The sequence below is a fragment of the Polyodon spathula genome, chromosome 12 (assembly GCF_017654505.1).
Source record: "Polyodon spathula isolate WHYD16114869_AA chromosome 12, ASM1765450v1, whole genome shotgun sequence".
In the NCBI taxonomy this organism is placed as follows: domain Eukaryota; kingdom Metazoa; phylum Chordata; class Actinopteri; order Acipenseriformes; family Polyodontidae; genus Polyodon; species Polyodon spathula.
Window position 1 is genome coordinate 5,548,404 of NC_054545.1, and position 16,225 is coordinate 5,564,628.

At 34.6% G+C, this 16,225-nt stretch overlaps 1 protein-coding gene across 4 annotated transcripts in view; it reads right to left on the reverse strand.

Moving 5' to 3' along the window:
* The window catches only part of LOC121324803 (tubulin polyglutamylase TTLL5-like), a 51,049-nt gene that overhangs the window by 20,844 nt on the left and 13,980 nt on the right, over nt 1-16,225 (reverse strand). For all 4 annotated transcript variants that reach the window (XM_041266989.1, XM_041266988.1, XM_041266990.1 and 1 more), the window contains exons 15-28: nt 13,092-13,183; nt 10,030-10,131; nt 8,564-8,655; nt 7,742-7,804; nt 7,577-7,609; nt 7,059-7,216; nt 6,328-6,661; nt 5,757-5,877; nt 5,421-5,567; nt 4,978-5,072; nt 4,586-4,728; nt 3,566-3,982; nt 3,149-3,336; nt 637-764 (exon numbers count right to left, since the gene is read on the reverse strand). In XM_041266989.1, coding sequence (XP_041122923.1) covers nt 637-764; nt 3,149-3,336; nt 3,566-3,982; nt 4,586-4,728; nt 4,978-5,072; nt 5,421-5,567; nt 5,757-5,877; nt 6,328-6,661; nt 7,059-7,216; nt 7,577-7,609; nt 7,742-7,804; nt 8,564-8,655; nt 10,030-10,131; nt 13,092-13,183 — 2,113 coding nt within the window. The remainder of the gene's footprint in view (nt 1-636; nt 765-3,148; nt 3,337-3,565; nt 3,983-4,585; nt 4,729-4,977; nt 5,073-5,420; nt 5,568-5,756; nt 5,878-6,327; nt 6,662-7,058; nt 7,217-7,576; nt 7,610-7,741; nt 7,805-8,563; nt 8,656-10,029; nt 10,132-13,091; nt 13,184-16,225) is intronic.

Here is a 16,225-nt window from a genome sequence, read left to right on the forward strand (position 1 = left end):
TTTTTTTTTTTTTTTTTTTTTGACAAAATGTTCAATTATAGAAGTTGTTTTTGTCTGTGGTTATGGGGTGAAATCAGGTTTATTCTGGGTGGAGCAAGGGCATTTAAGCATGTCAAAGACCTTTACTACAATATAAACATATGATTGAATTAAGCTGACCTAATGGTGAGTGTAACTGAAATACACATGAATAAATAATTAAAATAAGCTAATTTAGATAACATGATTAAGCTGTATGAGCCAGTTTGGATTTATTTATACTAAGTAATGACTACATTGGCCATACTCCAAGGCTTTTTATCATGGTATTGCTCTTTATAAACCTGAGATATACGGATTTCCACTAAAAGGAGTGGTAATAGGAATTCATTTTTAACATTCCGGTGTTGATAATACAGCACCAGTCAGAGCCAAGTACACAAATGATACAAGGATTCTCTGTGTACCGATAACCATTATACCATAAGTGTACAGTAAAATAGAAGTACATTCTTTGGAATTCAGTAGCCAAAAAGATGTCCTTCTCTCGGAAGCGAGTTATTCTTTCTGCTGAGCAATTTATAGCTATATTTTTCTAACAAGGTTTTATGACAAACCAAGCCAAAGCATTACACATTTACAAAAGATTTTCCTTACCTTAGACCATTGGCCAATCCAGCATCTGAATGTACGGCTCTTAGAGGCCCAGTTGCTACACCAATTGGCCGATATGCAGGACTAAATCCTCGGTTTACAGCTCCATTTGCCAGGTTTAGATTGCTCAACTGTGAAAAAAATATATAAAAAACTAATCAAATTCATGCCCTGGTGGTTGTTTCATATATGAGGTAAAAGACTAATTAGACAAATGTTGACTTTATCAAGGCGATTGTTTTTCCACTTAGTTTATTAGTTTTACATCCTGATTTATGTTGCTGTGTTTGATGTAATTGTTGAATTAGTTATTTCAAAGAAAAAATGTGATTCAGTTAATTTTCTTTTAATTTTTTTTTTGCTGTCCAGACCAAATTAAGAGTGATTTTCCTCTTCTATATGGCAACTTGTGTGGTAGCAATCAAAACCAACTTTCAGTCAAGCGTGTGTAAGAACACCGTGGGGACTAGACTGCATTTGTGTACAGTACACAGGTGGTCTTTCCATTCAAGACCGTTATTCTGCTTGATTTGCTTATAAAAAGAAGAGGGCAATTAGCAGTGTTGCATTGCATCATCTGTTTGGTACTTTAATGAGAGATGCAGTAACAAGAAAATAAATCAAATATGACTATGCTAAGAAGGTTACGTTAAAAAGTACCCTAGCAGGTGACATTTGACTGGAATTTAATAGGAACAATTAAAAAAAAAAAAAAAAAAGCAGCCTGTATAGGGGAGTCATGCTTAACAACAACAACTTCATTTAAAATAAAAATATTTTATATATTATATCTATCTAGAGAAAAAAACAACTTTAATTAAAAAAAATATATATATCTTTTTTTTTAATTAAAGTTGTTATTTTCTGTAGACCCATGTCAGTGTCCTCTTAGAAACTAGAGCAATGTTTCACACATCCATCTAAAACCATGGTAATACAACAGAATGACATTTTTGTAATGATTACATTTTTTTTTTTTTTTTTTTTTTTTTTTTACATAATAAGGTGACCAAAACCTTGAAATGGCATCTGTTATTCAATTTCATGGCGTAGCAAAATAAATCTGTACATAAAAAGTATCCATGCACGTATCCAAGTAATAATGCTGAACAGTACAAATATCACTCTGTTTTTACTCTGACGACAAGCACGTCTACATTCCTCGAGCAAGTACAGGGAAATAGCTATCATAAAAAGATTAGACTGGATGAACTGTGCTTGTTTTAAGAAATTGAGAAAAAAATTGAACACATACATGCATACACACACTATTACGGCTGCTTGATCAAGAATAAATAATTCACCTTTTTTGTAAACTCCTTCAGTGAGATTTTTTTTTACCTAGTAACAATAATTGTGCTAGTTAAGGACCAGTGTGCTACTGCTAATTCAAGACCAAACTAAAGGAATATAAACACATTCCAAGTAGTGTACCCATTTGTGTGGATCTAAAATACAAGTAGAGATGGGCTTATAAAAATAAATCAATAAATAAATAAACAAATAAATACTTGTACAACTCTCTATTTAAATACAAAATTCCACATATTTGTAACTACCAACCCACCAAAACTAATTTTTATGAAGAATTCATAATTTTGTTATTTAATATTGTGTGGTCGAGTAACATCTCCTTAACTAAACTCAGGACTTGGATAACTGGAGGGATTCTTACAGATAGAATCTCCCACAGTCATTTGGATTCTGTGCCAATTCACTGCATTCTTCCATTTATATGCATCAATTACCACAAACATCTTACTGCCTGTTAAATATCAACACAAAGAACGCTTCTACAGCGAATCTGATAATGAGACCTCACACAGTGCTTCACCTTTTAAAGATGCAGCGCCCCCTCCATATAAAAAGCTGTTCAAATACATTCAGGTAAGTACTTTAAATTAGCTAGTCACAGCAGCACAATGGAAATGCTAAAATGCTGAATTTACCAACATAGGCCATCTGCTTCCCCATCCACCTTCTAAAAAAGGCTTTAGAGCTTGTCATTAATAAATCAATGACTGGATAAGAGGGGCTCACCACCCATTTTCCAATCGCATTCAGACATGGGTACAAGTACAAGTGTAATTCTCTACCTGCAAAGCAAATAAATATAAAAAAAAACAACAACTAGGAACAACATGAGTGCGCCCTAGTTCTATAAGAATTACATTGAATGATACAGAATGATTTATTACTCATCAAAAATGGAGATGTGAATCTATACTGTTTATGTCAAGGACACAAGCCCAAGTAGATGCCTTGTGTTTGAATAACGCCCCCTTTCCAAAGACCAGCATTCTTTTTTAAAATAAACAAGCAATCAAATTAATAAATATTGTCGATTTCCTTTCTAAGTGAAGAGTTTTCCACCACAAAGAAAAAAATAAAAATAAACAAACATTTGCTAACCAATGACAGAAGCCCGTTTTGAAGTTTAGTTATAAAATTACAAAAAATTATATATTGAATTGAAAAATGTGCTAGATGCTACATAGTTTCTAAATCTACTCACATGCTGTGTCAGGAGACTGATGTGACTGGATGCAGAGTACTGCCTGGCAGCCTGTTTCTCTGCCAGTCTCTGAAGCGCTGTTGCAATGGCTTCTTGGTTGGTGTCACACTGGGAGGAAAGGTTATGTCCATCCTTATACACCCCAGTGGAGACAGGTTGAGACTTTCCGGGGCTGCTCTGTAAAGAAACTGACAGCAAGAAAGATACAGACATGTCACCTTTAACAATAACTTAATAGCCGTTTTGTTTTTTTAACACAAATTTTGCTGGCAAAAAGATGTTGAGAAGTATTGTTGAACTATGTTTAAAGCGTTCTCCTGTTACCTTTAAAATGTTAAGCGTATAGAAGTAAAGGGGAGTTGTTTAATATTGAAACATTACCATATTTGTAAATATTCACCAGCACACCATGCCTACCATGCCTAGCCGAAGTTGACCGGGAGAGTTTTTGGCTGTAAATCTGCATTGCGCTTGGTAAAGAAGAAACTTTCTCTTGAGTACAGTAACTGCTCGACCTGCAGCGAGATAGAACCTCCTTGCTTGTGCCATGGTGGGATATAACAGTGGCTGACGAAGTTCTGGAGGACAGCTGAGAAGGGTTGGAGCTGAGGAATGCTGCTGGTGCCGCGTGTATAGCCTGGGTAGACAGAGGCACTGATGGAGGAGGAGGAGGAGGAGAAGGAGGAGGAGGCTGGATACGAATCTGGCTGCAGTCTAAGGCCTCTGATATGCAATGATGCAAGGCAGAGCTCTTCTGCTGTGAGGAATTACAGGCAGGAATAGGTGCAGAAGATTCTGAGGCACTTGATTCCACCTCCTTTGACACTGTTACAGCTGTTAAAGAAAGTTATTGTTTTTATTACACAACAAATATGTAAAACCTCAAAAGTCAATAGGTACACAAGCATACGTCGCTGTCGAACAAGCCAAAATACAGAGTCTTAAAAACTGTTTTGACCTTTCTGTACTTGAACGCTATAGTTCCCATTCAAAACGAAATGTAAAAACAACTTAAGGTTACTCAGTTTAATAGTATCAGTAACAGTAACAGATGTTGTTGGCTCAGGGGTAGTGCACTTGTCTTTAAGCCAAGAGGTCTCTTTGTTTGAATGCTGACTGGGAGTATCCTGGAACAATTCCATCTATCCACATCCTAGAGTGTGGGGGTGCACTTCAAATAAAGACGCAGTCCAACAGGGTTACCTACCCTGAATGCCCTGGCCGATTTCCATCAGAATAGACCTAAGAGTTTCTTCAGCAGCCAGTCAGTAATACAATGCCTTTCTAATGCCGTTGTAAACAGTCTTCATAGCTATTATTCAACATCCAACGTTTTAGTTGCTGCTAAACTAGAAGTATATATAGTTAAAAGTTTCCTTCTAAGTATCAAGGTACACTAAATGACATATAAAAGACCGTTTACTGGAAGGTACCCACCCTTCTGGCTCTGTTCATTAGCTTGCTCTCCAGAGCCTTCACTGGTGCCAGGTTTGGCACTTTTGCATCTCGACCCCAAGAAAACACTAGCAGATTTGTTTTTGTGTGTGTAGTAAGTTAAAACTTCTTCTAGATCACTCTCACTAAAATGGAAAAAAAATAATCATTTTATTCATAAAACAATAAAAAAAAAAAGTATAGAAAAACAATGTTCATTTGGCATAGTGCAAATCAGTCGCACAAGTTATGAAAACAGCTTGCAATATGAGAATTGTGTTTTCCCATTTTTAGACTCTTGCGGTGGGTTAATGCCTTGTTACTATGTAAAGAGTTCCTGTATATCATATTTGTAATTGTCTTATTATTAAAGTAAATGGGATTTTATTCCTGACCTGGCTTCAGTGACAAAGTCCTGGAATAGGTCAGGGTTCACACATTGTTCATTCTCCTTTAGTTTTTCTATTTTCTTCACCATCTGCTCAGTTTCCTGAACATAAAAAAAAAACATATATATATATATATATATATATATATATATATATATATATATATATTTAATAAAATAAAAGTTATTTCTAACATTTTTTTTTTTTTTGCCATTGTTGAATTTCTGCATTATTTACTATAATCCTACTTATTTTAAATATAAAAAACATCAACTGTTTAACCCTTAAGAAAATAATCTATCAAATAAGTATAATAAAATTAGCAAATGGCTGGAGATAAACAGTAACATGACAGCAGCCCACGGATGTAGTTTCATCAGAGTTCATTTGTATTTACAAGATTAAGTGTGGTTTGTTCAGTGGAGAGCAGTGCAGCATATATGGTTTACCTTGTTGTAGCAGTGGATAAATTCTCCAAGCTGGTGAGAGAGGATGCGTCGTCTATCAGAGAGGGGGAGCAGTCGGCTTGGCAAGACCATTTGCAGAGCCTGCTGGAGATTACTGGCTGCTCGCTTAAGAAAACGAATTACCAACTCCTAGGAAAGAAAAAGTATTGCAAAAAATAACAATCATCACCTATGGTAGGAAAGTATATGCTACAACAAATAAGGAAATTATATTAAAATCAAAAGGCATCAAATTCTAAAGTTAAAAGGTAGATTTGTTTTACTGCAGTGAATTCTTTACTGCTAGTGTATCTGAAATGCTGCAAGTTACACATTTACCATTTGTTCATCTTCTCTTTCTGCCATGGCTGAACTGTCACCCTGCGCACTGCATTCTGTAATAAGTCGTTTCTGAACTCGGTAGAGGTATGACGAAAATGCCATACGAGCTTGCACCTTACTGCAGAAGGAAATAAATGTGTGAATAACACTATTACATTCATCCTAGCAACTGTTCTCTAGACAACATATTAAAAAGGATTTCAACCCACACCATTATGAGTATAAAATATTAAAACATTTATCTATCTACAAAAAAATAAATAAATGAAAATAAACGATGCTTTATACAATGTCAAGTTCAATAGTGTATAAAAATGCATTGTTTTCTTGGCTTAACATTAATAGCTGTTGCCAGTACACAACTCTCTAAAAATGCTGTCAAAAGACAGACAAGGATATACTGTACAGTAATTGATCGGGTGCCACAATTACTTGTATGTTGAATGGAATTTCTACAAACCCAGACATGTTCACAAACTTCAAATTAGTGTTGCAATGCAAAACATTCTTTAAATCTTATTGCTCAAGTATAAAAGACTCTTTGTAAATAACAATGTTTTATAATGACCTGAGATTCTGCCCTTGCTGAAGAATCTGAAGGAGGTTCACTTTTGTCTTGCTTGGATGTTCATGTTTCAATGTCGTGCCTTTAGTTTTTTGCTCAGCATTTATTGGAGTGATCTCCTTGGAAGCCAAGTTATTAGATGCAGGTGGTTCTGCCCGTTTTTCTTTATGGTCTTTGAGTTGTTGCTTTGTACCCTCTGTTTCCACCTCCACCACCACCTCCTCCTCCTCCTCCTCCTCTTCATCCTCCTCTTCATCCTCCTCCTCCTCGTCAGAGCTCCTCTCTTCCTCGCTCTCAGTACTCTTCTGTTTAGGGACTCTGGTCCCTTTAGTACTTCCTATAAAGGAATTAAGGTAACAAAAGCAGACAAACGTGGTGTCTAGTAAGGAAATGTAATGATATGCAACAGAAAGTATACAAAATGAATACTTTAATGACTAGTTTCACAGACTTTTACAATCCCAAGATAAGAGCTGATAAAGTTCAGTAAAAACAGCCATCAACATAATATGCTGCAGTAAATTAAGACATTTGAAGTGTAATTAAAGGTTACACATTTTATTTTCTATTTATTTATTTAAAACAGAACTGTAAAAAACTAAAAACACCACTTTCAAAAGGAAAGAAAAATAAAGCAGCAAGAGTTTGGAAATTAATCTAGATTTGTTCCACGTCATGCAAGACTTGGATGTTGATGCTTTTATCTAAAGGTTAAATCCATTTTATAGTCCTACCTGATTTTTTTCCAAGTCTTGACCTGAATGCAATGCGATGTCGTCTCCTCTTACGTGCCTCCAGTGACATGAGTTTCCGTTCATACTGTACCACATGCTGTTCAGTTTCCACATGAAACAAACTCATTCCCAGCGCAGCTTGTCTATTCAAAGCATTCCTAAATTAAAGTGTAATTGTTTGATACAGTTTGCATACACTGCATCTTCAGTAGGTCTGCCACATTATTAATTTTTTTGTAGCACTAAACAAAACTGTGGATGAGTAAAAAAATAGAATATAGGATTCATGTCACTACCTGCAGGGAAGTGTGGCTTTTCTTATTTGCAGCATGCTTCTCTAGTGAACGTGAATAGTGTTTTAAAACCATCTTGGACGCACTACTACACACTGTATTCCAGCTGTGCTACCAGATAGAGCAAACTGGCAGTATAAACGTTTTCAAAACATGCTTTTGGACACAAGGCAAAATATAAACACTATCACCATTACCTATAATACTGTAGACACGTAAACTTACCGTGTCTTTGTTGAAGCTGCTGGTCTTGCAGATCTGGGGCAAATCAAAATGAAAACTGAGAATAAGTGGTTATAGGAAGCCGATAGTTGTATACTAATTCATTCGCTCTGCAAAGCAAGTTAATAAGGTAGGAACAAAATCACATCAGATATTTAGGATACTCACTTTTCTGGAAACAGTCTTGTGGCCAACATGTAGTTCATTGATGTTTTATACTCCAGATAACCTCTTTAAAAAGAAAACAGAAATGCACCTATGCAATGCAACTTTAAAAAATAAAAAACTCAAAACTCAAAAACAGTAAAAGAGATAGTTGGGTCTTTAAGCCTGGGAAATTTCAACCTACACTGTGTGCTAATAATGTTTCTTATGCTGTGTGATCATATTGCATTGACTTTTTCCTTTTCCAGGCATCCCAGCTTTACCAATAAAAATTATTTGCTGCACATTTCCAGTGTGTCCGATGCCAATTGTGCTACGCCACCTCATTTGTGAAGGCAGCAGCAGCAGCACACAGCATAGTTTACAAGTAACGGTTTCTTAACACACACTACTGAGTAATAAATAATAACCACAAACAAAACTTTCAAATATATCCTGAGAGCAGCAACGTTAAAGGCACTGTAAACAAGGAAGCTATGAAGCAGCAACTTGTTTGTAACAAAGCTAATGAAGTTTTAACTGCGTGTGACTGGTTTATTTTTTTTTTTTTTTTTATTGTGCTGTTCTTCAGATCACTTTCACTCACAGTCATTTGACACATACTGTACAGGGCGTGATGTTTGTTTGCACAAGTAAAAGGACTATTAATGTTATAAAACTAGAAAGAAACAAAATAAAACTAAACTTACTTCTACTGGCACCTAAGATGTATATTTTTAGTTTTTTTTTCTCTGTGTAAAAACTTAATAAATTGTGCAAATGTAAATTAACCTTATCACACCAGATTTCTGCATGTATCCTAATGAAAAACACAATTACTCTTACCCATAGAGCTCCCAGGTTTCTGCTGTTGGGAATATTCGGATAAACCCCCCTCGCCTCTCATGTTCCTCCTTTACACGTTGTAGAACCTTGAGCTGAGCAAGTACCAAAATATAAGAAAACAAAAGTATAGTTTATCTTCTGTCAAAAAAGTACATTATTTAAGTAATTGTGTATGTAGGTAACAAAACAGGCAGTGCTTTCATGCAAGTACTACGATTTCTATAATGTATGAGATTTACAACCTCAAAAGTAAAACAGTACATGTATGACACTGCAACCTCAAAAGTCACTTTTTTAATAAATAAGAGTTTATCTAGCATAATTAAAAATATTTTTACATCAATTTGTTATTGATATTAAGATTGTATGTGCCGACAGAACCCTTTGAAGTATTAAAACTGGAATACTGTAGAGAAAGCCATTAGACAGTGATGGGACACGGTCGATAGGCGATCGCGGTTCAACATGGGTTGAAAAACCCTGCTGTTGAACCAGGCCTGTAAAGGATACTGCCTTCTTATAGAGTGACCAGCATGGACCCAGAGTCCAAGAACACTCCTAGTTAGGAGACTGTCCGGGAAGGTGTGAACTGGCTCTTCGAATGATTCACTGTAAGACCCAACCGTTGAAGGTGGCCCGTTCTTTGTGAGCCGCTGCCTGTGCTGAAGACTGGGCACAAATTAGCCAGTCATTCAGAAAATTGAGTACTCTGATGCCTTTGAGTCTCGAGGTCGAGGATAGGTCTGAGGCCACCGTCCTGCCTGGGCACTAGGAAGCACCTGGAGTAGAACCCTCCCTCCAACTGGAGGGGGTGTAACCTGCAAATTGCTTGTTTTTGCTACCTCCAGCAGCTGATCTTAGCACCACGTTGCAGATAGGCTTGCGAGTAGTATCTATATAAAACATCTCTTATAGTGCTAAAAAGCAAAAAACAAGAAATAAAATAAGCTCCAGCATGGAGGGAGAACACAAAGTCATCCGACTTATGCCGCTGGATACCTGGGAAGAAGCGACTTGAGCTGCTGGCTTCATGCGAGATAAAAGGCTGCAGCGGGACGTATCAAGCAACAGGCGGTAGTGCACACAATATGCGAAATTAGCTATTACAGAGATTAGTTTAAATATAATTTGTGTAAAAAAACAATAAATGAGAAATAAATATATATAAGCAGCAATGTACTTCTCTGAACAAGGCTCTCCGATCAGGTCAGTCTTAAAAGTAAAAATGGCATTGAGATCTGCGAGCGCAGTCATTTTGTGCCCTGGGGACAGGCCAGGACTGTGTCACAGACTCAAGGAGCAGCTTTGGTATAAATTTTTCAGGATTGGGGTCTTTAGGAGGTAAATAACCATTCGTTAATAGTTACATTCCACACTTGAAAGGGAACAGAGTAAAAAGAGAAGTTTCTTGATTTCATTAGTTATATATTTAAAACAGGCACAGCATTGCCATGAAGTGTGTTTACCTCCTCTGTAGTCAGTCCAAGAGTGCTTCCCCCTTGTTTTCCAGTCAGTTTCTCCTTCGGCTCATTGTTATCTGCATCATTGGCTGACATAGGGCGCTGACGCTGCAAAACACACATGTTCTTTTAACATGGAAAGTTACTATTATCCTTCTGAAGTGAAATGTTTTGTAGTACAAAATACATTATCTGGAAATAGAGACCCACAGACTTGCACCCATTTACAGTAGTTAAGCAAAAGCACTTTAGTTCTAAATGGTACATCGCACAAACAGAATATATCACCACATAGGCGTTCACTGCTCTTTGCATTCAGGCCAATAAAGCAGGCTTTCTATGCACCAATTTAGCAATAATTAAATCAGTGAATGAATTATCACTTATTTGTTTTTCTTTGAGAAATTGTGCCTCCCCCCCCCCAAAAAAAATGTGCTGCGTTGGCAGCTATAAAGGCAGAAGTTCATTCTTTAACACAGAATACAAACTACTATATAAATATGGGAGTACTTCATTCTACATATCCAATCCTTGACTTCTGAGACTACCTGCAAAGGTGCCAATATTGCCCAGTCATTTGGTGGCATTTGTGACATTATAGACTAGAGACCAGAATGGCATGTGCATCAACCAACTGAGCTGCAAATCACCGATTCATTTCTGCAAATCATTCCGAATGAACTGAAAAATCTATAGTAATTCCTTACCCATGATTAAATGATTGGTAGCAATCAACACACATCAACATTGACCAGCAGTAAGAAAGAAAAAAAAAAAGTGGTTATGATGTTTTTTTAAATCATAAATTTTAACCAGTTTAGTATTTGCAGTACTAGGCTGTGCAGATAACTGTTGCTACAACAAAAAGTATGCAAATAAACTGTATAAAGACAAGATATGCAAATAAACTGTATAAAGACAAGATATGCAAATAAACTGTATAAAGACAAGATCTCAAACTACACAGAACATTTAAACATCATACTACAGTGTGTGGAATGACACATTGATGGTATATATATATGTATATATAATATATATATATATATATATATATATACCACTATATATATAAGCTATTATATTATACACACACACACACACACACACACACACACACACTGTATAGGTAGTCCACAGTAAACATAAATGGATCATAGATATATTAAGAGACACTGAAACCTGTAAAAACACACAAAGTGTGCAAACATATTGGAAAAGAGAACAGTGAAATCACAAATAAAGAAAATAAATATTCAGTCTTAAATCCGTCATGCAAGAATAGCAACCTTGTATATGGTGTATTTTGCAAAAAATGTTATAAAATATGTAGGAAAGACAGGTACATCATTATATAAAAGAATACAGAACTACCTATAAAATATAAGAAATAAAAAAATGAATGAATCAACACTTCAGTACTTTATAAAGAACACACACCATAGATCACTTAAAGTTTGTGGTTTTAGAAAAAATGTAAATTATTTAATGTACACCATAGAAGACTAGAAGATAATAAATGGATAAATAGACTAGATACCATGATTCCTGAAGGTTTAAATAGAAAGGAACAGTAGATAGTTACATTATTAGCTATATAGTGAATGCCATCAAAAAGACGTTAAACTTAAAGAAACAAACGAGTGGTTATTTATATATATATATATATATATATATATATATATATATATATATATATATATATATATATATATATATATATATATATATATAATATGTGTGTGTGTGTGTGTGTGTGTAGTTTTTAAAAGGATCAGGACTGTTGAGTTTATGCAATAATGCAATAAACCCAAAGAAAATCCTTTGCTGTGGCCCCATCAAGTAATGTGCCCAGTGAAAACATTAGTCATTCAAAAATAATTAAATAATATTTCAGAGAGAACATTGCTGGCAAGATGATGTCACTGAATATAACTGCATTAGTAGCTGTTTTCAGTGAGTACCATTTTCCATAAGCCTGGCTCAGCTATAAAGACTCAAACCATCCAACTATATATAAATCTGCATTAATGACACTATCAACAATCAAAATGTAAAACAATATTGTAGTTGCTTAATAAAATATTTTTATACGATTATATTACTTATTTTAAAATGTCCCATACTCTGAATTAGCAATATAATTTTCAATATGTATAAAGAATTAAACTCTTCTTTAAAAACACAAATCTGGACATATCAACTGTAAATGCTGGTACATATTGGAAATCTGTTAATATTGCTAATTCAGAGTTCATGTTATACAAACCCTTTAAGCAGCACCATGCACTTTGAAGGATATTTAACCTGAACAGGTTTAAATTAACTTATTTTGTAGTTCATTAATCATTTTTGACATGAAAGGAATGCTACTGTCATTTTGCATACATATTTTTGTCTGTCTAAGAATATCAGCACATCTTGTTGCTGCAAAATGTCCATCCAATAAATCTTGACAAAGAAATGGTGTGTTTTTTTGCTGAAAAAAAGATGGCTTGCATTATAGATCTAATAGCAGTACATGTTGAACATAATCCTCTAAGCCAAGGATACATCTAATGTAGGGCCAAGAAACAGCTGACATCTATTGCTGAATTGACATTGATGAAACAAAGTCCAAGTAAATACACCAGATCCATGAACTATATAAAATTACAAAGAAATGCCTGTGAACTCATGAAGAGTTTCCAGTTCTAATTCAATAAGAAAGGAGTGCTTTTGATACAGAGTATTGGTAACCGTAAACCGCCATGTGTTATTATGAGCATAAAATACGATGCATCATGTAATGTGCTGGTTTGCTTTTTAACCCTTTCGGGTCTGGTTTTTCAATATTTTATTAAAACTATTCATTTATTTACATGTAATTAATAAGATAACTCAACAGAAAGAGATACTAAATGTAAATTATAACCCTTAAAAAAATATTATTAAAGACTAGGTCCTATATTTTTTATATTGGCAAATCACAGACAAAACTGCCCCCTCCATAGTAAATGTATTACATGGGCAACTTTCCCTCAGTGGGAAATGGAGCCTTAGAAGCACGTCCTGGTTGCTCTGCTTACCTGGGCTTTCAAGGCTTGATATCTTGAACTCGGATCAAAGTGAATTTTTCCTTGTCTGCTCTGTCTTTGCAATGGGTCTTGACAAACAAAGCCTGATGGTAAAAATACAACATTGTAGTTAAAATTATTATTATTTATTAATTAATTATTTTAAACAGTGCTATATTTTTTTTTTTTTTTTACCAAAAACAAATGTAGAGGAAGTGGAAATTGTTCGTATGTGGTTATCTGAAGTCTTGTGAACCAAAAACCTCCTATATCTGAGTAGACCATTACATCCAACTGGCTTGAAAAACAGTCTTCTTTTTTTATAGTCCTAGAAATTACTAAATATAATAGCTACACATATAAATCCAAGTAATGCAATAACCTAAACCAGTTACTGTTCTTCTACCACATCAATCCTCACCTTGGACAGCTTTCTGGTGCACATTATTTGTGCAAAAAAAAAAAAACCTACTACAAATATGCATTACATCTGAATGACAGCTACACATAAAAACACAAATTAATAACACAATACTGCCACTATTTATAGAACTGAGATTTGCAGCAAATGCTATCATTTGTTTGTGAATAATAGATTAAGTATGTTTTACATGTCACTGCTCATTTTCTATCCAGTGACACTAATGCATCCTTAAAGATAACCAAAAATGTACGGTTCAGTTTTAGTGACCTCTTGGATGTGAATTCAACCCATATGCACAGTATGAAAAGCGTTGTAGTGTTCCTCTAATGTAACTGCTGAAAGCAAGAAAGATGGAAAAAACCAAAATCAGTAGCAGTGCTTTCTGCAGCACATGCAAATAGAATCCTCAAAAGTAAAAGAGATCAACCCATTAGATTTGATATTGTAGTAGCAGGCAGGTGATTCTTTACTTTTAGGGTAGGATTCTCAATAATCTAGATTTCAGTTGAAAACCAAAACCAAGATAATCTACTGCCATCTAGTCAATTTGCTTATGAACTTGGTATCATGCTTGTGTCTGGGGCTGGGTAAAGTGATTCAGTAAAATTTAAAGCATCTGCTGACAATTTTATTATTTGAGCTGTCTTGAAAAAGTTATTTATGCCTTTGGTTTTTTTAATGTTATTACCCCATTGCAGTCTTTTTTTATACTAGCCTCAAGAGACAATTTGTAATAAGTGCTGCACGAGTTTTAAAGCAAAACAATTGCCACTGTCTCCACAGTGCAAACCACCAGGCAGCAGAATAGTCAATTAGTGGCTTCAGCTCAGAGAGGTTTCTTTTTTTTTTTGCTAGCAAAGTTTGATGAAAGGGAAACGCCCTATTTAAAAATAAATAATGTGTAACCTGCTACAAGCGAAATCCTCTGGATTGAAGAAGGTACATATAAAAGGGCCAAGGCTCTAATGTGTTAATGATAAAATGTCAATATCCTTCAGTTTTACGCAATTATTTCGACAGCTGTACAACAGCAACTTTTTTCAGAGGCAAGACCATGTGTAATACTTTGCATCACATCTTTGGAGTTCAAGAAACTTTCTATATTAATATAATTAGAACTGGTCCTCACTTATTATTGTGTTTTTGTTTTGTTTAACTGAAAGTACCTTGTGCTACTCCTGTGGTGAAATAAGAATCCAGGAGGGACAGATTACGTTTTTTATTTGCTCTACTTCAAAAATGTAACCACATTTTCTGTTCTGACAAAAATAAAACCCCATAGTTGGCTTAAGGGCACTTAAGTGTACCACGTACATTTCTTACTAGCAAATACTTTACTTAGTGTTATTTTTGAAGTTTAAATAAATAGTGTTGGGACGATTTATGGTAACTCAGTAATATCGTATTGAATAGAAGTCACGATAAAAAATGTGCATTATAAAAATAATTATGGAGTTATCGGAAATGTACAATTATACTATTTTTCGTTTAATTATTCCACAAGTAATTCCAAGTATTCCCTCTGTTTTAGTAATATTGAATTGTACGTCTTGGAGTGTATTTGAACAGCCGCCTCTTCCACCCTAACGATGACCCAGTGTTTGTGAGGCTTTTGCAAGACTTGGTTGATTTCCCAGGTAGCATGTCCTCGGTCTAGCGAGGGACTACTGGATTTTATATTTGTATAACCAATGGAAACTTAATGAGAAATCACCACGATAATTGCAATTATAGCAGTTTTTTTTTTATAGCAGTTTTTCTTGCAGTTATTTCAGAGATTTTCAATATTGTCCCAACCCTAGAAATTCCTCCTTTAAACCATGAAACTCAAACTGTTCTTTGCTATTGCTCACCTGATGTGAAAATTACAACACTAGAACCAAAAATCAGTAGAACCAAAATAAATCCCTCCCAAAAGATTATGAAGTTAGCCCTCACTCACTTTGTTTGTAGTTTATCTGCAGTGGTTTGAAATAATATAGGATTTGCAATGCTCAGTGTCAAAAAAACAGTTTTTCAGCCTTTTACAAATCCAGAATGAAGACATCACCAGGGGACTCAAGACTAGGGTTATGTAACATTGTGGATCTAAGCACTTTCTTAAAGCAGAAAGGTTTGACCAAACAATTAAAAACATACTAAAATCTAAATGATAAAGACACATTTGAAGCATATACCTTTTTTTTGCTGATGGTGTTCATTCAACAAGACAAAATACAGATGTCAAGCAAATTTAATAACACAGATTAAATAGATGTTATGTTCAAAGCAATTTGACTGAAGCAAAAATGGCCGCTTAGGTTCCTTAATTGCAGTAATAATTTATGAAATGCTAGGCTTCAGGGTCTGTTTAGTTAGTGAAATATTTCTTTTAATTATTATATTATTTTAACAATAACCTGTCAGATTCCAATAAGGAGATTTTTTTATTTTTTTTTTATGTCAACATCTGCCCCAAAAAGAAACATTTTAGCAGCAACAAGTACAGAACGAATGAACCCTACAGTAATGTGTGATAATATCAAACAATAAATATTGTTCATTTAATCCTATGGCTATCCCCCCCATTGAAGGATATATATATATATATATATATATATATATATATATATATATATATATATATATATATATATATATATATATATATATATATATATATATATATATATATATAATGTTTGTGTCACTTCACTCGAAGTACAGAACCAAGTACAAATAC